The sequence below is a fragment of the Caloenas nicobarica genome, chromosome 10, assembly GCF_036013445.1.
Source record: "Caloenas nicobarica isolate bCalNic1 chromosome 10, bCalNic1.hap1, whole genome shotgun sequence".
Taxonomy (NCBI): domain Eukaryota; kingdom Metazoa; phylum Chordata; class Aves; order Columbiformes; family Columbidae; genus Caloenas; species Caloenas nicobarica.
The window spans coordinates 6,179,042-6,200,637 of record NC_088254.1 but is presented as its reverse complement, the minus strand read 5'-3'; the positions used below and the strand labels follow the sequence as shown (position 1 = coordinate 6,200,637).

General features: G+C 36.6%; 1 protein-coding gene across 3 annotated transcripts in view; it reads right to left on the bottom strand.

Annotated features, from left to right (window-relative positions):
* The window catches only part of VPS13C (vacuolar protein sorting 13 homolog C), a 93,957-nt gene that overhangs the window by 28,181 nt on the left and 44,180 nt on the right, over positions 1-21,596 (bottom strand). For all 3 annotated transcript variants that reach the window (XM_065641993.1, XM_065641992.1, XM_065641994.1), the window contains 22 exons: positions 21,381-21,440; positions 20,118-20,283; positions 19,147-19,263; positions 18,511-18,614; positions 17,892-18,059; positions 17,157-17,461; positions 16,621-16,765; positions 15,344-15,500; positions 14,317-14,447; positions 13,098-13,267; positions 12,297-12,535; positions 10,544-10,773; positions 9,802-9,894; positions 9,047-9,412; positions 7,699-7,788; positions 7,118-7,273; positions 5,802-6,066; positions 4,806-4,966; positions 4,150-4,271; positions 3,610-3,904; positions 1,838-2,227; positions 705-809 (listed from right to left, as the gene is read on the bottom strand). In XM_065641993.1, coding sequence (XP_065498065.1) covers positions 705-809; positions 1,838-2,227; positions 3,610-3,904; positions 4,150-4,271; positions 4,806-4,966; positions 5,802-6,066; positions 7,118-7,273; positions 7,699-7,788; positions 9,047-9,412; positions 9,802-9,894; positions 10,544-10,773; positions 12,297-12,535; positions 13,098-13,267; positions 14,317-14,447; positions 15,344-15,500; positions 16,621-16,765; positions 17,157-17,461; positions 17,892-18,059; positions 18,511-18,614; positions 19,147-19,263; positions 20,118-20,283; positions 21,381-21,440 — 4,035 coding nt within the window. The remainder of the gene's footprint in view (positions 1-704; positions 810-1,837; positions 2,228-3,609; positions 3,905-4,149; positions 4,272-4,805; positions 4,967-5,801; positions 6,067-7,117; positions 7,274-7,698; positions 7,789-9,046; positions 9,413-9,801; positions 9,895-10,543; positions 10,774-12,296; positions 12,536-13,097; positions 13,268-14,316; positions 14,448-15,343; positions 15,501-16,620; positions 16,766-17,156; positions 17,462-17,891; positions 18,060-18,510; positions 18,615-19,146; positions 19,264-20,117; positions 20,284-21,380; positions 21,441-21,596) is intronic.

Sequence of the window (21,596 nt, the reverse complement as noted above, 5' to 3'; positions counted from 1 at the left end):
CGACCAGCTTAAGAGAAAAGTCAAGATGAAGAAAAAGAGAAGCCAACATGACTGTAATTACAAAGGCTAACACAACACTCCTGAACACCTGTAATAAATGAATCAAACAGCATGCAGGAAAACGCAGCAAACTAGGTGACACAAATAACACAATGGTAAAGAGACAGTTTTAGCTGTAGCATTTTGTAGCTGTAGTATTTGTAGGGAAAATCCAAAAGTAATCCCTCTACAGTAAATCAAGACAATCTAAAATAATCTTATCATGAAAGATCAGTTAAAGAGTATATGGAAACACAACTCCTCACATATCTGCATATTATTATAAAGTGTATTCTTTATTTTGCTTAGTTGTGTAAGTGTAATCTTAGACAAGGCTACTGAGATCTAAAACCACCTGTAAACAATTATGAATTTTGAATGCAAATGCTTATCTCCACTACGCAAGTTCACCATTGTATTTTCAAACAGACTAGTACTATATATTTGTTATCTAAACTACATATTTATGAATTACACTGAAACTTCTGTTGGTGAAGCTACTTGCAGATCTGAATAGCTGGGACATAAAAATTACTACCCTACATGTTAAATATTTCCATGATTTAAAAGCAGTGTAAGTAGTGAAACAAAGGCCTTAAGGAAAAAAAGAAGTCAAGCCAAAAGAACTCCAAGAGAGCTTCACAGAACACAGAAACCCATCTTACCAGATAGTCCATGTTATTAGCTGAACACCTGACACATCCGTAGCTTCCAACAGTATCAAGGGAAAAGCTACTGGACCAAGTGCTAGTTGAAATACACAACTGGATCTACAGACCAAAGAGAACAACATGGAAAGTACTTTATAAATTCATTTTGATTTTGTAATTCATGCATTATGGAGTGCAACTATATCACATGTAGCAGTATGAAGACAACACTTAGGTGCTTTTAAAACCTTCTGTAAGTTACGATAAGCTTAAGCGTGTAATATCACTATTCATATTCTGATTCATTAGTCTGTGCCTAAGTTCTCGGAAAGATGTTACAGTACAAGGCAGTGAAAGGGAGGAGTCCTCATTGACTCTTATGTTCATGACAGCACACATGCAGATGGGAAAAAAAAGCTACAATTTTGTGGTGCTTCACAAACTTGAAAAGAGGAAATGATCAAAAGAACACCTTGTCAAAACTGTTTCTTCAACCATTTCTTCAACTATTGTTAGGTGAAGAAAGATATTTAAAAGGAAAGAAGGGCCAATTCAGAAAATAATCCTCTACTGCAGTACTCTTCATTTGACCATGTATATACATCACGTCAAAATAAAATCCGAATTAGTATGTTTAACATAGGACAGAATATTTACGTTGTTTGTTTTAAATGTCAAAGTACTTAGTTGAATAAAACATGAGCCTGTGATTCCTCCTTATTCAGTGGAAAATGTCCCCACAGGAAGATTCAAAGCAACCTTCCTTTTGACTCTAAAGGGAGTCCACAGTCCTAATTTATGTATCTACCTGAAATTCTTCTCCCCAAAGAAACAGTGTTCTGGTAGGGTACCCACTGATTTTCCAAGCCCTAACCACTCTATGCCACCAGCCAGATCCTGGCCAGAATGAAAAGGAACCGGTGAGATGTATTGTGAGCCCTGTAAAAAGTTGCAATAGAGTTTCTGTCTACCTGCCTTCCCTTCTTAGTCCAAAAAGCATCATGAACGACCAGAATGCAGCAGCCAAATGAAAGCCTACAGATTTAAATACTGCAAAATAATTCCTTCGAGAAAACATTTGTTTTTTCCCTCCCTCAGAGCAGGATTTACAAAACCATCACCACAATCACCACTTAAAACATGCATACCTTATTTTTACTAAAAATATTTTTCTTTCTAAAGGAGAACAAAACAATATCTCTGTAGTCTGCTGGATGCTTCACATGAGTGTCATCAGCTCGATACTGGAGAATACGGGAAGTCTTGTTGATTATCCAATAAGGACTGAACACAGACAAGATAATACGGCTTCCAGTTCGCCTAGTATGTACATAAATGTCTACTGTCATCACTGTCGCAGAATGGGACGAAAAACACACAGAAAAGAATTCAGGCATCCCCTCATGAATTTTAAGATGCCCATGCCAGTCTTTGCCTTGATATTTTATCAATGCAAGCTCCATTATTTCTCCATTAATTCTTGAATTAAAAACATCTGCAGCACTCCCTTCCACCAATTCACGGGCTTCTGCTGTTCCCTGTAGCAAAATTAAAAGGAGTAAATTAAGTTTTTAATATATAAAGTTGAGGTATTGGAAAAAAGACATTTTATTCTTCTCTTGCAGGATGCACATGTTCAGATACCTCAGCACCACGTGTCCCAGTCTCCAATCACTTTCATTTGAGCCTGATCCTATGAATAAATTGAGATCAATTGTACTTTTCTTGCAGGACAGTAAAGACTCTGTAATCCTGGATTTCAGGAAGGCAAACTAGTTGCAATGTATCTTGTCTCTCTCTAGTCCCTCCCTCTCTCCTCCATGACTTCCACTGGATTTTGGCAATAAGTTCTTATTATATACTTACAATATTGGGTGCAACACTGAATTGGACTGTGCTGCAGATGTACAGCCAGGACTTGAAAGAACATTAAAGAACACCCAAGGCAGAACGCCAGAAGCTGGGCCATACTGTTCAGTAGCACAGCTTTCCTCAAGCAGTAGCATCCCACAACAACAGCTTCCCTCATTTTTACTGAGGAAACCATGTTTTTTTACAGTATTGAACAGTGGGCAGGCTTGCTTGCTTAGCTGAGGGATGTGACGACAATAACCACATACCCATACTACAGGTACAGTGACTTCAGAAATGGATTTGAATTACTCGTTTCCAGCTCGTCGGTCAAGGCAATGGCATTCTGTTCTACATTCTGTCACTCTGAGTACTGAAGTACAGTGAAAGTAAGGAAAACTGGAAATAGTGCCATTTAGATGTTGAATAGAAGAGGAAAAAAAAGATCTAAATAAATGCCACAGCCAATGACAAGAGCAGGACAAAACAGAACTAACTAGGATGATAGTTCTAAATCCTCACGCCTTTTCTATTTACTAAAAATCACCCAATTTTCATGAAGAAATACTAGATACTGAAAATACTGAAAAAGGAAGATGTCTGAACAGCATCCTGCAAAGAAATTTTCCAATTTGTGCAAGGGAGACTTCACAATAGTCCTCAGTAAAAAAATCAGTGTCAGAATGGAGAGTGAAAGTTGTGAATGGAGAGTGAAGTTCCAGAAATTCCAGAGGCTTTTTCTTATGCTTCTCTCTTTTCTTATGCTTCTGTGAAATAAAGATACCTTGCAAAACACAAACAGGATCTCAGAAGAATGTAAAAGTGAAAGGACCAATCCAGTACAGGATTCATTTTTAAGCAGCAAGGTAGAACTGGCCAAGTGTGTCCAAATTAAAAACAAACCCCTCACCTCCCAGAACCAATCAGCTGACTCATTCGTTTAGAGTAGGAAATACAAAAAACATCATTCAGTATCTTCCATGCTACATTCACCTTGACTTCTAAATTAATATAATCTTACATAAAAATCAATTAAAGGATCTACAAATAAAATTATAAAATAACTTACCTCAAGTAAATATCTCAAGGAGTACGGTAAAAGATTCCTCACAGTCAGTGTAGGGTAAAGGTGGATAATGTAGGCAGGATCCCACTCCTCTCCACTAGTTGAAATAAAATTTAGTTCATCAGGTACAGCTGTTGAGCTGATTATTAGAGGCAAGAAATTTGTCTCCATGGCTGGGCATTGTAACAAGCACTTGACTTCATTGCTCCTATGTAGCTCTTCCCTCCAGGCAATGTAAGTCGTGGACTCTTTAAACTGACCTTCAAACACTCCTGTCGGCCGAACATATAGATGGCACCTATGTGAACAAGACAGGTAATGGTACACAAGAGCTTGGCATTGACAGCTAACTTCACCCATTTTAAAGTAATTGCTAACATTCTGAAGGGCATCTGGAGCACACTGATTACCTAATCAAGGTACCATTTGGGGTTTTTAGCCCAGTCAGGAAGCATTCCAAGTGCAAACTGAAGCTTCCATGCTCATCCTGTATTTGTGCATCAGTCTCACAAAGATTAGCCCTACAGAACAGAAAAGCATTACCTGTATGAATGTAAAGGAACATGAAATTCCTCTTCCGGCTTGGATATGCCAATGGGCTCCAGTGACCTTGAGTCTCTACTCAGTTTATAGATTACAAATGGGATTGAAAAATGGTTCTTGATCTAGGATCAAAATGCATAATCTTCATTACATTTCTATAATACAAATTTCTAATGGAAAAAGTATGAATAGCAACAAGGAAAAACAATGTTAGTAGATTCAAACAAACTCCTCTAGAAAATAGACTTCTATGCATCTTCGTAAGAAATACAATTCTGAAGCAGAACAATATGCAAACATAAGCAAAAACTATGCTACTTTTAAGTCCCATGACCTGAAAAACATCCTTGAAATGCCAAGTCACATAAGAAGTACATGTTTCAGCCTCTACATTGAAGACACTAGAAAGCAAATAGTTGAAAGTAAAGCCCAATTTTTCGTTTATGAGGAAAACACACACAGAGAATAAAGACTAAAAAAACCATGTAAGAAATAGAGTAAAATACTTAATTTGTCTTAACGTAACTATGAAAAATATTATCTCAAATAAATGCATTAAGTAAGAAAAGCTAAGTCGCTCAGAAAACAGCACTGCTTTCAGGTTTTTCTTTTTGGTTGATTGGTTGGGGTTTTTTTGTTTGGTTGGGTTTTTTTACCTGCAGAGGAGATCGTAGAGTAATAACCTTATTTCCTTCTATAGCATCTATCTGTACAATGATAGAGTCTGAACGATCGACAAGAAGGCTTCTTACGTTGTACAGTCGTCGACCTGATTTGGCTATGGGAATGGTTACCGCTTCTTTATATCCTTGAAGTTCTAAGCCATAAAAATATACAAGAGTCTTAATTAGGCAAAACCAATCACATGACCATTTTCTATTTGAACAACACTTTAGGTCCTCTAAACTCAGCAACTACCAGGATCAAAGCACTCTGGCAAAACCACCTTGAAATGGCACCTAAGCCCCACTGAAGGAAAGCTTTAAGGTCAGAATACTCTTGAAGACCATAACTTTAGATTATGATTTATACATAGCACAATAAATACACCAAACGGTAAATAAAGGTATTTGTTGCATGAGTTCACAAAATGCAACACGACCAAGTACCTTCATTGGGATGGGATGGAAAGGTAAAAAAAAAAAAACCCGACACACACCAAACACCAAAACACACCAGATTATGTATTAGTAGTTATTGCTATTATATCCCACTCTCCTAGGAGTATTTTCTGGCAAAGCTAAAAACCACAGAAAAATCCTAACTGCTCTCAAGTAAGTGAGTAACTACAGAAAGCCAAATGGTGGTAGGGATATGAGAAATGAAGATCCTGTTTAACAGGAGTTGGAACCCACAGGCCTGTGTCCCAGGGTTCTGCAAGATGGTCAATCAATGACTCCACTAGAATGCCTTCCATTTCTTCCAAAATGGGAAAAATATTTTACTTTTCACCCTCTGAAAAAAACTGAGAGAAGGAATTTTACATCTTGTCAAGGAGTTTGGAATCTGGTTTAATTTTTTTAATTGTCATCAGTACTCAAAAGTAGTTTCAACACAATGTACTTCACCTGAATTTTGATCGCATTGAATTTAACCATGTTGACTCCCTCATCTTCCCATATTCAACATGTCAAAACACACGAGCATAATACCTAAATTTAAAGAGAAGACGAAGCTTTCTTGTCGGTACAATGCAGACAACTTTCTTCGTTGGTACGCTTCAAAAACAGAATATTCCAGTTCCATGTTCTGACCAACTTCTAGATCATTGTTGCTTCCTTTTTCAGCTGAACCAACTATCTGAAAATTTGAGTTAGGAAGCACTTTGAGAGCAACACCTAGGGCATTTTTCACTATGAAAGGTGCTGTCTCTTTGAAGGAATAGTCAAATGTGGATGCAGTCCCTTCTGAAAATGCCTGTAATTAACAACATATATAATATGTCATAGATAGTCACAATAACAAATATATAGGCTTTAAGAGACAGTTCTCATTACCATTTTAAAGAAAACCACCATATATATAGCAATACCTATGCATTGTCTAAGTAGTATTTCAAGGAAGCAAAGGTTACTTCCAGAAGATTTCATTATGATTCTGTGATTTGCAGCAAATGTTTATTGTACAATAAGTATTCGTGCTCCTCATAGGGAATTTTTTTTTTTTTTTTTTTTTTTTTTTTTTTTACAGTTGTCCGGTTGTGTAAGAGAAAAATAAAATCTGGGACACAGAAGTCCCAAGTACATTTACCATGTACATAACATCATATTCAACCAAACAATATGCTTACAAACATTTGACTACACAAAAGCCATGGTAACTGACTGCCAATATAAACTTACAGTATAGGCAAGTACTAACTTAAGGAACTGTTGTTCATTTAGAAATAAAAAATAAATAGGCAGAAGTCACATTCTGTAAAAATAGTTTTAGTAACCAAAATTTCTTCCCCCCTTAAAAAATGGGAAAAAGCAGCCTGGAACATTCATAGGCACACCTACTATCACAAGAAAAACAGGGAAAAATTGTTTTCAATAAACTGGACATTCTACTTCTATAGTTTGAAGGCCAATCCTAACACACACACTTTTTGCAGTATTCTATTAAGAAGACAGAAGGGGAGTAAATTTTCCTTTTAATATTTCAGAAAAAGGACTGTAGGAAATGGTTGTGTTTATTTGAGGATTTTATTTTCATTCAGCCTGCTTCCAAGACTGTTCTTTAAGTCCTGCATAAGCACATTTGTTCTTCTACCACAGAAATGCTTCTTTCAAAAGCTAGTACCACCTTTCTGTTAACCCTGAAGGACTAATCAGAGTATAACTCCTCAGCCCTGCTAGGTAACATTTGTCAGGGCTGCAAAATGGTCATTGGCTTGTGACTGGCAGCACAGAAAGTTCTTTAAAAAACAAAATCAGGACTTCATACAGAACCACATCATGTGGCACCTTCTGCCTGTTAGGATTACCTTGGCTAAATTACTGAAAACAGCAAGACAACATTTGGATATTGTTATATTCATTGTGTCACTCGACGAGATGTTAACTGCAGTTTGTGGCTCAGGAAGAACAATGAAATCATCTCCAGGCAACAAACTCCTCTCTTGGACAGGGTTAGTCTTCATCTAAAACAAAAATTTCATTAGGCAATTACAAACACATGGATTACTTCCTCCTAAGTTAAAAGAGGAAAAAACCCGAGCTATGCTTGATAATGTCACTGAGCAAAGGAAAACCTACTTTACTATGTAAATCTCAAACATGTTGCACAAACACAGAACTGTTATATCAGTATTGAAGGCGAGCAAGCTATTTTCTTCCCTCTCCGTATGTGTGGTTACATGCTACATTGTGCCCATGCACTGGACAATTTAACATTCTTCAGAAAAAGCTTAAGGTGTCTGAAGACTTTTTTTTTTTTTTTCATGTGAAATTGCATAGCTCCCTCAAAGCAACAGCATTTGAAAGGTCAATGTTCCATCACATAAAGCTTTCAGGAAATAGCTGCCTAGTCAAACTGTTTCACCTAGTTTCAAGTATGTTCACATACTTCCAGCTTTAAAGTCCATTGCTTCTTTCCTCCTTCAATTCGTTCAATAAGTGGCTCCCACACTGCATAGGTTTCATTGTAATAATGAACCTAAAGAAAAAAATCAAAATTTAAAAAAGGCATCTAAAAACAAACGACTGGGTTCCTTCTAATAGCATTTAGTAAGAAAAACATTAATAAGAAAATAGTCTTCATTTCAGATTTTGAAGATTTATCAACTTTTAAATGGCTTCAAAAATTAATACAGAGTAGCGTAATATATCAATTTTTTTGCAAGTGACACCATTTTTCAAGAAGCCACTACTGGCTTGCTTTTAGAGCAACCAGTCTGGTAACTCCAAATATTTTAATACCTTCACTTAATGTAATGCAGTCTCTATCCTGTCCTAAACTGTTTGAGAGAATGACTTTGAGATACAAAATGTCAGTGCTGTAAGTACTTCATTGTACTATGAAATACGAATTAACTTGAGCAAACTTTAGTCTGAATCTGGTCCACTGGAACAATTCATCTAACCTGTAGCCTACACGAAGTTTTTATTTCCCTTCAGCCACTGCGCATCTGAATAGAAGTTGTGGACCAAAGAGTTCTGGATTGGTCCCTGTCAGCGACCTTCCTCATCCCTCCCCACTTCTGGAACCACAGTGCCTTCCCCCACTGTCTATGGATAGGCACGTGTCTTCCATGCTCTATTACAATACACACATCTACCGATGAAATAAGGCTTCTTGTATATTCGGTACAGAACAGATAAGGCACATTTGCTGAACTGACAAAATACACCTAAGATGTATTTAAGCTATTGCACAGAGCAGCTGCACATCTGGTTGTATGAAATGCTAACATGCTGCCTCTGTAAGAGCCTTACACCATCTCAGAATTTACCATATCTTAGGAAAAAGAGTTGCAATAGCCAGAAAAACAAATACAATGCGATTACAATTCAAGATGCAGAGAAGATTTTGAGAAAAGAGCGTAACTTTCCTCAAGAAACACAATGCTAGAGAAACAAAAAAGGTGGACAATAAGAGTTAAATATGAATATTCAACTAAGCCAAGCTCATTGTCCATACAGCTACAAGTGAATATGCAGAAAAAATACAGAAACAGAGAGCACTAGATTATGCCACAGTAGCGATTGCAATTAAAATCTACTATGGATTGCAAAGTTTCTATAAAGAACACATAATGCTTTGTCAGATTTGCCTGACTACTAAAGAACTCCTAAGAGCACTAGAATTTCAACTTCTTATTAATTTAGCATATAGAAAGTGTACTAAAAGGTTGCTTGAACATTTTGAAATGTGCACAAGTGTTTTAAACTGCTAACAGTTTGATTCTACATACCTCCAGTGACATATCAGCAGTGACTTCCATCAGCGAGGACCAGTTTTTAAGAACACCTGAAAACTCAGATTCTACTAACAACAAAGGGACAGTGTGATGTCCCAGACCACATTCCAAGGTGATCTGAACTGATGTCACTACAATGTCAAATTTCTCTTGTTTCAGAATATGTTGATGGTCCTTAAAAGTTTCTGTTGCTTCTGTGGCTACATCAACACCAAGAAACCAAGCATTGCACTCATCTATAGGCTTCACTTGCCACAAATTCTCAGGAACTTCTGTTGCTCCTCTAGAATCCTCCTCTGTTCTTTTGGGCTTTATAGCAGCCATAATGGTCATCACAGTATTCAGAATTATTGGCGAGATCTTGAACAAAGAAAAAAAACCCAAGCCTTTATAGCTCAAAATATTTTAAAATTGATTAACATACAAAATATATGATAAATGGAAATGGCAATAACTCTTAGGTTCTTCATGCAAGTACACGGCATCTAAAGCCCTTATAAGAGATAGAATTTGAATTCCAAGATAAAGAAACAGAACCCATTCACAGAGCTCCTCTTATTTTCCTTTCCTACAAAATTTCCCAATTCCTCCCTCACAATCCCACAGGCTCAAGAATGAAATTCTAAGATTGGAATTAAACTGATGGGGAAAAAGGAAAATTTTAAGTAGCAATACGTAAATTATAAAATCCTCAAGCTGCTGTTTGAGAAACACACCTGTTCTTCCAAAGACATTTTTAATAATCTTACCTTTATACTAAGTTCTTCTATGGTTACTACCACAGTTTGTAACCCTGAAACGTGCATCATATTTTCCATGACCAAAGAACACGGCCGTAACACCTGAGTTAAAAAATGTAACTTGGTTATTAAGGTATCTCCTGGAACCTAATCCTTCCAAATGGTCTTGTATTTTTTTGATCCCATAGGCTAAAAGGATATTGAACCTATAAAATAACAGCACATTTCATAGTGACAGCATTCTTTCCATAGCGTTACTGTGTCTCACTCCAGCATCCAAATTTGTACAAGAGCAATTTTGTACTGGAAGGTTAAAAGTTAGTGAAATAAAAGCTTTTGACATAAAGTTTAAAGAACAAATCTAAAACAAAACCCACACACAGAGATAAACATGGTATAGTCAAAAAAAAAAAAAGGCAAATGCTTAAGAAAACTAAATGCAAATCAACTGACTGGTAGTAAGCAAAGTTGCAGGGAAGTATTCTTAGTGTTCAAAACTCCTCATGCAAATTCTTCACCAAACTTTCAATTTCATTTACAAATGAACTACACAGGTTTTAGAGCTCTATGCACCTTCTGATAAAAGATTTCTCTTTAAATGGCATACCACAGATTCAGATTCCCTTCCTATCTTCATAATAATCAGTAACATGAAAACGGAATCTTCTCAGTGCTACGGATGTGCCAACTAAAAGGACACACCTACCAACAGTTCTCATGAATTTTTCATTATGAAATACAAGTTTCTTACTGTAGTAACATTCTTGTCTTGTTTTTCTTTGAGAAAGGCACAGACCAACACTTTGAAGTCCTTCACTTGAGCAGTCATTCTTTGTGCAGCCCCTCCAGACATCAGAGAAAAGTCACATTGGAAGGAAACTTTTAAGGCAGGGGCATCAGCACTGGTCAAATTAGCAACAAATACAATTTCTGGATCCATGATTACAGCTTTTACTGTCATATTTGGTCGTAGAGATATTTCTGTGAAAACAAGTAAAAAAGTCACCTTGATTATCAAAAGTTTGAAAGCATTATTATGCACATAGTACCTAAACCATGCATAAAAATTGCTACATAATTTTAGGGGTACAAATTTAACAAATAATATCACGTTTTTTATAGGAATACTTTGCTGAAATGGAATATCACAGAGCATATAGAAATCAGCACCAAACTGGTCAGAAGTTTCGTTTTGAAGAAACTGTTTGTTTCAATATTGTAAAAGAACAATATTAGCCCTATGCACCCTAGTCACCCTAAGCATTGGCTCTACAAAGCCAAGCTGGAAGCAGTTATCTGCTGGCTCAATACCTAAAGTAACTAACTTCTTTAGAGTGAGGATTTACTAATCAAAACCAAATCAGAGACATACAATTTCTTGTCTGAATATCCTCTCACTCTCCAAACAGCAGAAAAGAATCATATTACATTTATCTCAGTTAAAAGCAAGACTCTCTAACCTAGTGATGGATCAAGTCACTTTGGTTCTCAGTGACAGGCAGCATGGTGGTGTGTGACCCTCCGGCATCCTGGGACTCACTATGTGGGTTACTCACACCTAACGCTTGCCAGAAATACCAAATATCACACCTATGCAATGGAACAGGTGTCAAGCTGAGGCTTGGTGCGCTACAGGAAAACAAAGAAAGCCAGGGATCATGGCTTGCAGCCAGCAACACACTTGGGTAGTCTTCAGCCACCCTTGCCAGAGCCATTTTTATCAAGTGTGTACTGTCCCTCACTTTGCACAGGACTTGTGCAGGTCACCAGCAAGGGAAGATAAGAGCAAGTGAACTGCTCACATCACCAGTGCAATTCATAAAGCCCAAGGCTTACTCCCAGCACTCTGCCAAGTTCTCCAAAAGAAATGGGGGGCTGTTGGGAACCAACTAAACAACAGCTACAAATTAGGTCTGACCACCACTCAGGCAAGCCTAGCAATCACTTCAAACTAAACTAAAAAAAAAAAAACCAACACACTCAGAAGAGAACTTTCTCACCCTTGTTTCATCATGCTTCACCCTTCAGTCTTCAACCAAAAAGAGTAAAGCTGTTCATCTAAAACTTAGTTTCAATAACTGAACTGAAATAATAGCCTACCGTTTCAAAACAGCTTGCAGAAGTATGGGTAAAATATTCTTCACCACTTGCCTTTATAGAGTTAGTTTTTCTTTTTACTCTCTTAACTATCATCTACAGGGTGCTTTCTACCCTAAGCATGCTTCCTTTGCAATATTACATAGGTACAAAATCCTGTTTAGCACAGGTGATGTTCAGTATTTAGCTCTGCTGGAGAGCAAAACTCCACTACTTAACACAGCAGTTTCAGAACTACTACTACTTACAACAATCTACAGTATCAGTAGCCAATTTACACATTGTGAAGAATCAACTAATTTCTGAAGTCTGATAGCAAGATAACATCTTGAAAACTTCTAGATTATTTATTTTCAGTTTGAAGTCTGTAAAGGAGGGGAGTGGGGGTGAAAATCAGTTTTACAGACCTGTTTCTGGCTTGGATGTCCCAGAAGCAACATGCTTTAATTGCACCTGTGCTGATCTTTCAGTTGAGGATGCCAGCACTGAGTTAATGAAAAAATCTGCTACCGCCAACAGAAACTCCATACTGGCACATATGTACAGCTTGTCAAGGACAGCAGTGACTTGACTTCCACTTTTATCCTGCTTGTAGTTTATATCTATCATTGAACTGTCATTTGTGTCATCTTTCTTGTCTATCATTCTGGAAAACAAGTTCAGTAAGAAATATGTTAAACATCATAACATATAGATCCAAAAACCAAAGATGTACTAGTGGTTTCTTCTTCCGTCCCACGTCATTTATAAATAAGAATTACAACATAAGCAGTGTGTTTCCTCCAGGAATAAAGTTGTATAGACTTCTGTAACAGAAGAGTAATTTCAATTCAAAATTTCTATGCAACACTTTTGGAACTACATATGTGGCTTGTAACAATCAGACTAAAGTTACAGCGCACAGAACATTCTAGCTGAGGCTGGTTACTCTCTACTCAGCTGTTCTACACAGTTGACTGTAATAGTTAAGCCTCTCAGGTACTTTTTTGTGCCTTGGATAACCTGGAAAATCAAGACATGAAAGAAAAACTTTCCTTAACATCATCAAATTACTTCATTCATTGCTTTTGTACATAGTATGACAGGCAGCAATGGACAGCCCTACTAAGTTTTATCAAGCCCATGAGAAGCAAAGCATAGAACAGGGCAACAGTCTTCCTCACAAGTTGCATGGAGTTTTTTTCCATTTCTGATACACTCAAACTTACCTTGCAGTCACATTCTGAATTCCTTCTCTGAGATCATCCAGGGTACATGCCTTGAGTTTAACGTTAATACTCATTGAGCCATCTGAAAACATGTTCCCTGACGATGCCATGAGATGCAGCCGGAGTTCACCAAGGCGTAACTTGTCACTATGTGGTGAGAGCAGAGACTTCTACATAATGAGAAACAGTAGGACTAGTTAACACAGAACAAAGTAATTAGGACATTGCCATTGCTGCTAGCCACGCGCACTTTGATCCATGAACTGAAAGATCTTATTAGCCTGTTGCTGTCACCAGTCCTCCAATCATACAAATTAGTCTGAGAAACTCACTGAGACAACAGAAAAAACAAATTGAGTTCTAGTAAAGCTGTTTCTTCACTGCATTTCTGACAGTAATTCAGAATGCGTGACTGAAGGATAATCCATGGGAATTCTGAAGCTCTTACCAGAGGATCCCTCCACTCCCTTCGCACTAACTCAATTACAACCAGTACCTCAGCAATATATGGAAAGCATATGAAGACGAAATTAAAATACAATCCCATTACAGTGTGTTTCTTCCCTGTGATGCTCATTTTAGAAGAACTTTTTAAAATTATACACTCCTTAAATAAAAAGCACCATGAATTCCTGCATTATTATTTTAAATGCAAAACTACCACACGTTCACTATATACCAGGACTTATAAAGCAAACACCTTCACATCTGGACGAAGCATGTTACATCACAAAAAAAAAGGGAACAGTGCACATCTTGTCTGTTTTCAGCACAGGAAGGATGTTCATTATTACTCACATTTGGGGAGATGTAAGAGGAAAGTTTGGGTCACGTACCCCTTGGATTTGATTACTAACTAAACAGGCACCATGCATACAACTAGCATCATCTAGGCTAGCAATTCCTGCCTTTCAAATTTTTGTTTTCATTTTGGATAACTGGAATCAAAGCTTGAATGACCAAATCAAACGGTGGGTGTTATTGGTTGGTTGTTTTTTTTTTTTTTTTCAGTGTGATTTTAGAAATGCACTTGTGTCCTTCAAATTAAGAATATTCTCTGCCCATAAAAGCTCAGAGTTACAGGATAAATTGCATGAGCTCCATAAGGCAAGCATAACAAGGCCAACACAACCAACCAAACTCTTTGTCCCCAAGTTCTGTCCAAATGAGAAGCCTAAACTCCCCACCCCACCTGTACAGTAAAAGCTTTGTCACAAACCTGATTCTTATCGCTGTTGTAGAGAATTACTGAAAGCGACTCAAAATGAAAGTCAAATTTAAGAGTTGTGTAACATTCCGCAGAAGACTGAACTGTAGAAACATTTTTTTGCCCAGAAGCAAGAAGAGAACCTGTCAGCAAAAAGAAAATATTTTTATATTTCTTTAGAACACTGGGCTGGTGGGTGGTTTACTGGTTTGGTTTGTTTGTGTTTGTGGTTTTGTTTTTGTATTTGGTTGTTTTGTTTTGTTTTTCTCTAATTTAAGATCAGAAAGTCCCAAGAAGAGGAAAGCTCTAAATCAGGAAGATTATTCAGAACCATTCACATTTTTATTTACTCAATATCACTAAGTTCTATTCAATGCATGGTAAAATTGCCTAGCACAGATCGGTTTAAGAACCTTAGAAAACGCTGTCATTACTTTACTGCAGTTCTTAATTTGTTTTAATGAAGAACTACAGGAACTACCAAGACTGCTCAAGGAGTTTGCACTTATCTTCCTTCCAGCTACTTCTCATAGCATAATAATTCAACTATTGGTTGAACAGTAATTTTTTTTATATTGAGAACGTTAAGTTTTGGACAAAAAAAGTATTTTGGTGAGGTGTTGACAATGTTTCATCCAGAGACATACACTGTTGACATTAACACACTATTTGAATACTAATAGTATCCTTGATTGCTGTAATTGTGCATTAATATTCTGAGGGAGTTGGTTTGGCTTTTTTGTTTTTTTAAAACACTTGCAACTTATAAGAGGTATTGATATAGACTGAAGAATACCATTCTATAAGAGATGAATTGTAAAAAAACACGCTACAGGAACTTTTGGCCATCAACGGCTCACACTAATATTTTGGCATGTGTATACGTTCTTATTTATAACTTTTCATGTACAAAATGCATATGTAGCAATTAAGAAAAACAATTTTATTTACACATATTGAAGTGCTTCAGATAAATATGATGTTTGAATTTGCAAATAGCCCTCTGCCTGAACATACTCAGCTTTTGAATTGAGCATACCCTCACAGAAATCAGATTCATTTGGAACTTTCCCTTTCTTAAGTATCTCTGTATCTTTGATGTTCTCTTGCACAATATTTGGCTGGGAAGAAGCCCCTCCAAGGTTTTCAAGTAAGATTTTCATGATAACAGCTAGATCATCTTCACTTAGTGCAATCTGTAAAGCAAGAAAACACAACTTCATTTTTGGTGACGGTATTTCTTTCCAGAAAACCCCACCTCTATCAATAGTATGCAAATGTTGAGGAGAAACAACATGCTGCTTCCATCATAAACAAGCTGTCTAGTCAAAATGATACTGGTGAAAACACCCTAAATAGTTTACCCATTTTTCCTAAAATAACATTTGTTACTTGTTATGAACATGAGCTACAACAAAACTAGCATGATAACACTTTCTAATCTTGTAAGGGCTCTTCACCTGCTAACAATGAGTCATTGATGATCATAAGCACTTTTTAACAATTCAGTAATCCAGAAATATAACCAGATAACATTAAAGCCAAGCTTTACACTGTATACACTAAAGCAACTGCCATTCAGTAGGCCTTTAAAGAGTTCATGAACCGAATCCACTTGTAAAACAACATGATTGTGAAAAAACCAAACAGTACTATGTGACAAAATGTGGTCATTTAGCCCATAATAGTATTAGAATATGTTTCCTATTTTTTTTACTGGTACTCCTTCAATATCTTATTCCTCTGTGCCTCACCAGTGCTACATTTGGCCACAGCACAGACCCAGAACTGAGGCAGGGCTCATAAACAAATGAAAGGACCCCCAGTCTGTTTTCACTCAAATCCATATGGTTAATGTAGGACAACAGAAAGTAAAGCACTACCTCTACAAAGATATCAACCTTAATTTTGAATTGTTGTATATTATAGATCCACATCTACCCTTTTAATTACTAGTAAATCTACTAAACACTCAAATAACTTGAATATTACAGATTACATCTTAAATCCAGATTTTAAATGCTAACTCAGTAGATAAGATCAATGACTCTACTGACTGTTGAGTCAAAAGATAGTTTTAAGAGACCTCCAGAAAAATAAATATGTTTTATTCCATTTCTATGCAGCTACATCAAAATTATTCATTATTCAATATCAAAACTTTAACACATCTATAAACTAGACAGTCAAGCTGGAATTCTTATGTTATGTAAAGAACATAAATTGCAATGAGTTTACAAGCTCCTTAACTAGGCTAAGTACTACTCTGAGAATATATCTAACTTTTGATGTAGCTCTGATTTGCCATGATATTACCTGCAGTGGTTTTAGGTCTCCTTTGATACCAATTGTTGGGGTTTTATGATACCAAGTTGCTGCTAAATTTCTCTGGACCAGTAAAGTCAAACTCACGGAACGAAGAATTTCAGAATCTGGTTGAGAATCTGTGGATATAATGCACCTATAAAAGACAGTGGAAGCGGCAGAGAAAAAACACTTAGTAGTTGCAGAATCCCAAATAATATCATACTAATCTAGCAGAATTGTGGGTACGCTTGTTTTCTAATTAATAATAATTGGTGCTTACATGCACTTATGCCCAAGTTTGTACTTAGGATTAACTCAGTTACTCTCTTATCTTCCTTTCTTTCCAAGAAGTTTGAGATTGTAGATATGTGTCCCTACCTAAAAGCACTCTTGAATTTAGAGGGGGAGTTGGGGGGAAGGATGTTGTTTGGTTTTATTATGTTTTCATTGCCTATCATCTTTAAACAATAGAACAATGCTGCATATGGAGCATGGGCAAATGGATCAAGAGCACTTTTTGACTCAGAATAAAACTCCATGTATACCTTGATAATTTCAAATGAGTTAGCTGCACATCCATGTTGTCAATGACTGGAGGAAGAGAAGATTCATCTGAAGACACCAGCCTGAATTCATTCTGAACTCTGATTAAGCCAAGATCAGCTACCAAAGCATTACACGAAGTTGAAGATTCAGGAACAACTATAACTGGAGCTTTCAAGTTGATATCCATTAAGAGGCGGAAGCTCTTTTTAGCAAAGTCCTTCATGCTGGAAGCAGCCATTTCTGCTGCCTGAACGGTGACTGCAGTCAGGGCTTCTTGTGCTGTTTGGAAATTGTTTAGGAAGTTCTGTTGATAGGTAGTGAAAAAAATAAGAGTTCTGTGAGACCAAATAAGCTTCACAAAATGGCAAGCCCCAGACAAAACCTCAATTTTAAAAAAATACTATGGCTGAGGCAGAAAGATGAAACTTCCAATTCAACCATGCAAGTTTCAGGAAAAAAAAAGGTTAAAATCTCACAAACTAAGACATTGCTTACCTATTTAATTTTTCAGATGTTGTTAAAGCTATCAACTCAATTAGTTACTTATGTTATTATCCTTCTCTTTTGTCATTCTTCTATAAAGCAGTGCAACTTAAGTGACACTTATTCAACAAAATATTATTATATGCTTGTACATCAGTTCACCATGAGGTACAGCTCACGAAGAGCCAATTACATTTTATTTTACTAAAAAACTTTTAATGTCGAGAAAACAACTGAAACTAATGTCTTACCAAGAGAGACATAAAGAATTGATGTAGGTAGATTATTTGAATGCAGCCAACTTTCAGAGACATTTTACCATCCACCCTTGACATATCTGCATAGGCTTCCCCTGCAGTAGCGTCTGGATAAAGTGACATGTGAAATCTAAACACTTCATCTCCCATTATGGAGACAGCCTAGAAGATTAAGTCCATAGAGTTATTACTCCCTGGCAATCATCTGTGATACAATTATTGCTCAAATTATCAAACAAGAAATATTTCCACAAAAAGATCAACTGCAACTTATCAATAGCACTTGGACATGTATGCTAGGCACAAAAGGAAACAATCAGCCATCCTATGGCATGTCTGTTCTCACTTGGTTCTCTCTCTAGTCATTCTGTATTTAACCCATGCTACTCAAAATGAAATGCATCAATGCAAACATGAATAAAAATAATTCAATATTGAATGGAAGCATGTTTTGCTTCCCTGAGATAAAGGAACTAAACCAATGAAATTTTGCTTAATATTTGGTACATTACATTGTACTTAGTATTATACAACACAGCAAATCAACTACAGTGCTGTCATTAAATAATTTAAAGAATTAAGTGTTTTTGTTTGTTTACAATCTGCACATCACCTTTTTATGGATTGTTTTTGGATCAACATTTGTAATTATAATGTCTTCAAGTCTGGAGAACACTTCAATCTTTTTAGTTTGCATAGCTACAGATGCATCCATTCCTGATTTGAGACAGAAGGAAGAAGAATTTGTGGAAGTGCATTTATTAAGTAAACACTTTTCTAAAAAGCAGCATTATTTACTACTGAATATAAAGAAAAGCTTAGAAACTAGTATTCTTCTAGGTAACAACCAATGCTAAGCCCAAGACAGAAGTCGTGACCTTACTACACATGACAAGTCTGCCAACATAAATTGACTCTAAGAGTAAAAATTCCTAACACCATCTGGAATCTAGCTACTAAAAAATAGAAGCTTGTGTTACTTATAACATAGTGGCTTCATTTCTTTTAATTTTACTCCACTTAGAAATTAATTGCCTTATTTTTCTGAGTCAAACATTTTCTTCCCTCACAGACATTCTGGCTACTAAAATACTTAACCACAATCATATCACACAATCCAAATGTATTCAAACAGACATTAGAGACATCTACAGTGCACGCACTGGCCTTTCAAAAGTGAATGAATGGAGGGGAGTAAGATATTTCTTGCTACAACCAACTAATCTAATATTTAAATCAAACCCCTTACCTTGTATTCTAATGTCAGCAATTCTGCAGGTCTGATCACATACTGTTATACCGAATGCATTTAGCTTTGCGGTGAGTTTTAATTCACAGATGTCGTCATGGGCTGTAATAGCAGATACTGGACAGGCAACACAAGAGACATGTAAGAACATCATTATAAGTCAATTTTTTAAAACAAATGTTAGATTATTTGTTATATGCATATATGAAGTATTCAAAAAAGTAACCTGCAGTCACTCCCTAAAAGTTACTGCTAATTATTAGTCAAGAGATGAAGCAAGTCTCTCAGTAACACAGTTTTCTTCTAGCATAAGAACAGTCACCAACACAGGCAAAAAAGGGTTTCTGCAGCGAAACTGAAGGCACCTGCAGAACACAAAATCTAACAGCCAGCCACTGTCAACTCAGTCCCAATAGATTTAGGATTAAAACTCCTTGGATTTCCCAAACAACACTACAAACGCAAGAATCAACCACATAGGACCTGATTAAACATTCATAAGGAGCTCCCATATAAAATCTCAAACTATTTCAAAGTTATAGATATCAGTAATTAAAATAAGCACAATATCCTTCTGTTCAAAACTTCTCTTTGCTTCCCCAGGACCCAGGAATGTTTATTTTCAGTAATGTAAACACTCTTTGGATTGGAAAGCAATGAGGTTTTGACACTGATGCTTTGGCAAGGCTTTGATACTGTTCGCTGCAACATCGTTTATTCAACCTCTTATAATACAAATCCAGCCACTTCCTAGAAAAAGTTACATTGAGGAAGGAGAATTCGTAAAAGAAACAACAAAAATATCTGGCTTTTTTAAAAAAATGAGATTATTTTCTCCCTACATACAGTTGTGCATGCCTTGTTTTTCAACAAAATAGACTGACATGCTGTCACCTGAAATGGTATCCTTTGAAACCAAAGGGTAGATGCTGTTAAGCAACAAAGCTATGGCCTTTCTAATACAGCAGTACCTCGTCTAAGAGCAGTTCCTTTTTCTTGTTCTTTTATTTGAGGCTTCTGGTCTGATGCTTTATCCGTACTGGGAAGACCACTCGATGGAATACCGAATGTGAGAAAACTCATGATGGAAAGCAAAGCCTCTGTGTGAAGTACTATATCCAAACGTGAAAAGATGACCTAAAATGAGGGCAAGGAGACAAAGTAACATTGTTATTCAGTAGCAGTCTATCGCATAACAACTCAGAGATACTGTCATCCAACTGAGGAAAAAATAAAAAGTGGCTGGCTCAATTTCACAAGTATGTAACCCTTCCATCTCCTTCAACTTCCCACCACACAAGCTCCAGAACGGATAGGGAGCCACGGAAGAGAAGCTTAACACAGCCGCAGAGGAACTGTGTCCATCTAAAACTTGCTGTTTCCTGGGGTTATGCTTTTTCAGTGAGCTCTCTTAGTTCTGCTACATTTCATTGTGGACTACTGAGCGCTTTAGTTGACATCTTCAGAACTATATTTTAGTAGGTATGATAGAACAAAACAAGATTCAAAATTTGCAATCAGAACAGAAAGTATGCAAATAGCAACTACTCTAGCCAATATTACTTAGCAAAACCTAGCATCAAGTAGCCAACTTTTCCTAGCTCAGAGCAACTCTTGATAAATGCGGGTTTTACTGATACATCAAGGGATGTCATCTTTCTTGACTCCAAAGTAGTCCAGCCACTTCGAATTCCACATACAGCTTTCAGGAAGGAAGCTCCACCTACCACTGCTACTTTAAAGGCAACATTTTAAAAGGAAAATGACCTGCTTACATTAGAAGCCACAGAAAACTACACAAATAGTTGCTTCCAGGAGAAGAAAGGACTGATGGAGCACAACACCTCTGAGAACACTTGTTTGACATTTCACCTCACATCTCAACTTCACTGTCATGAACTTTCAAGCTCTGAAACACCAGGCCTTCGCTTCACACACTGCTAAGTGTAACACTCCAAAAATCCAATGCATCCTACAGGACCCAGTTAGAAATATGTCCATATAAATTTTAACTAGCTAAAAATGTACACCTTCTAGTTAAGAAAAAAAATACACTAAATACCTCTGTAAAAAAATTACCAAAAAAAATCCACACACCAAAAAATCCAACATCTTTTTCCTCCTGGATTTCTCTTTGACATAGTTACACATAAAGGAGTAATCTTTAATGATGAAAAAGCCAGTGGTTTGATTTTTGAGAGGCTTAAAAAAACCTAAATATACCCAGTACTTACATTGATATTTTGCTTGGTGCTTCTGTAGGCAGTAACAAAATCTGGTCCATCAGGATCAGCCTAAAGGAAGAAAAACAAGGCCAAGCACAGTCAGTCTCTATTGAATTAAATGAATTAATCAAATTTACCACACAGAAGGATTATTCCCATTGCAAAAGAAAACAAAGTGATGAAGCCTGAAGAAACAAGTTCTCTAAATGAAGCACATGATCAAGG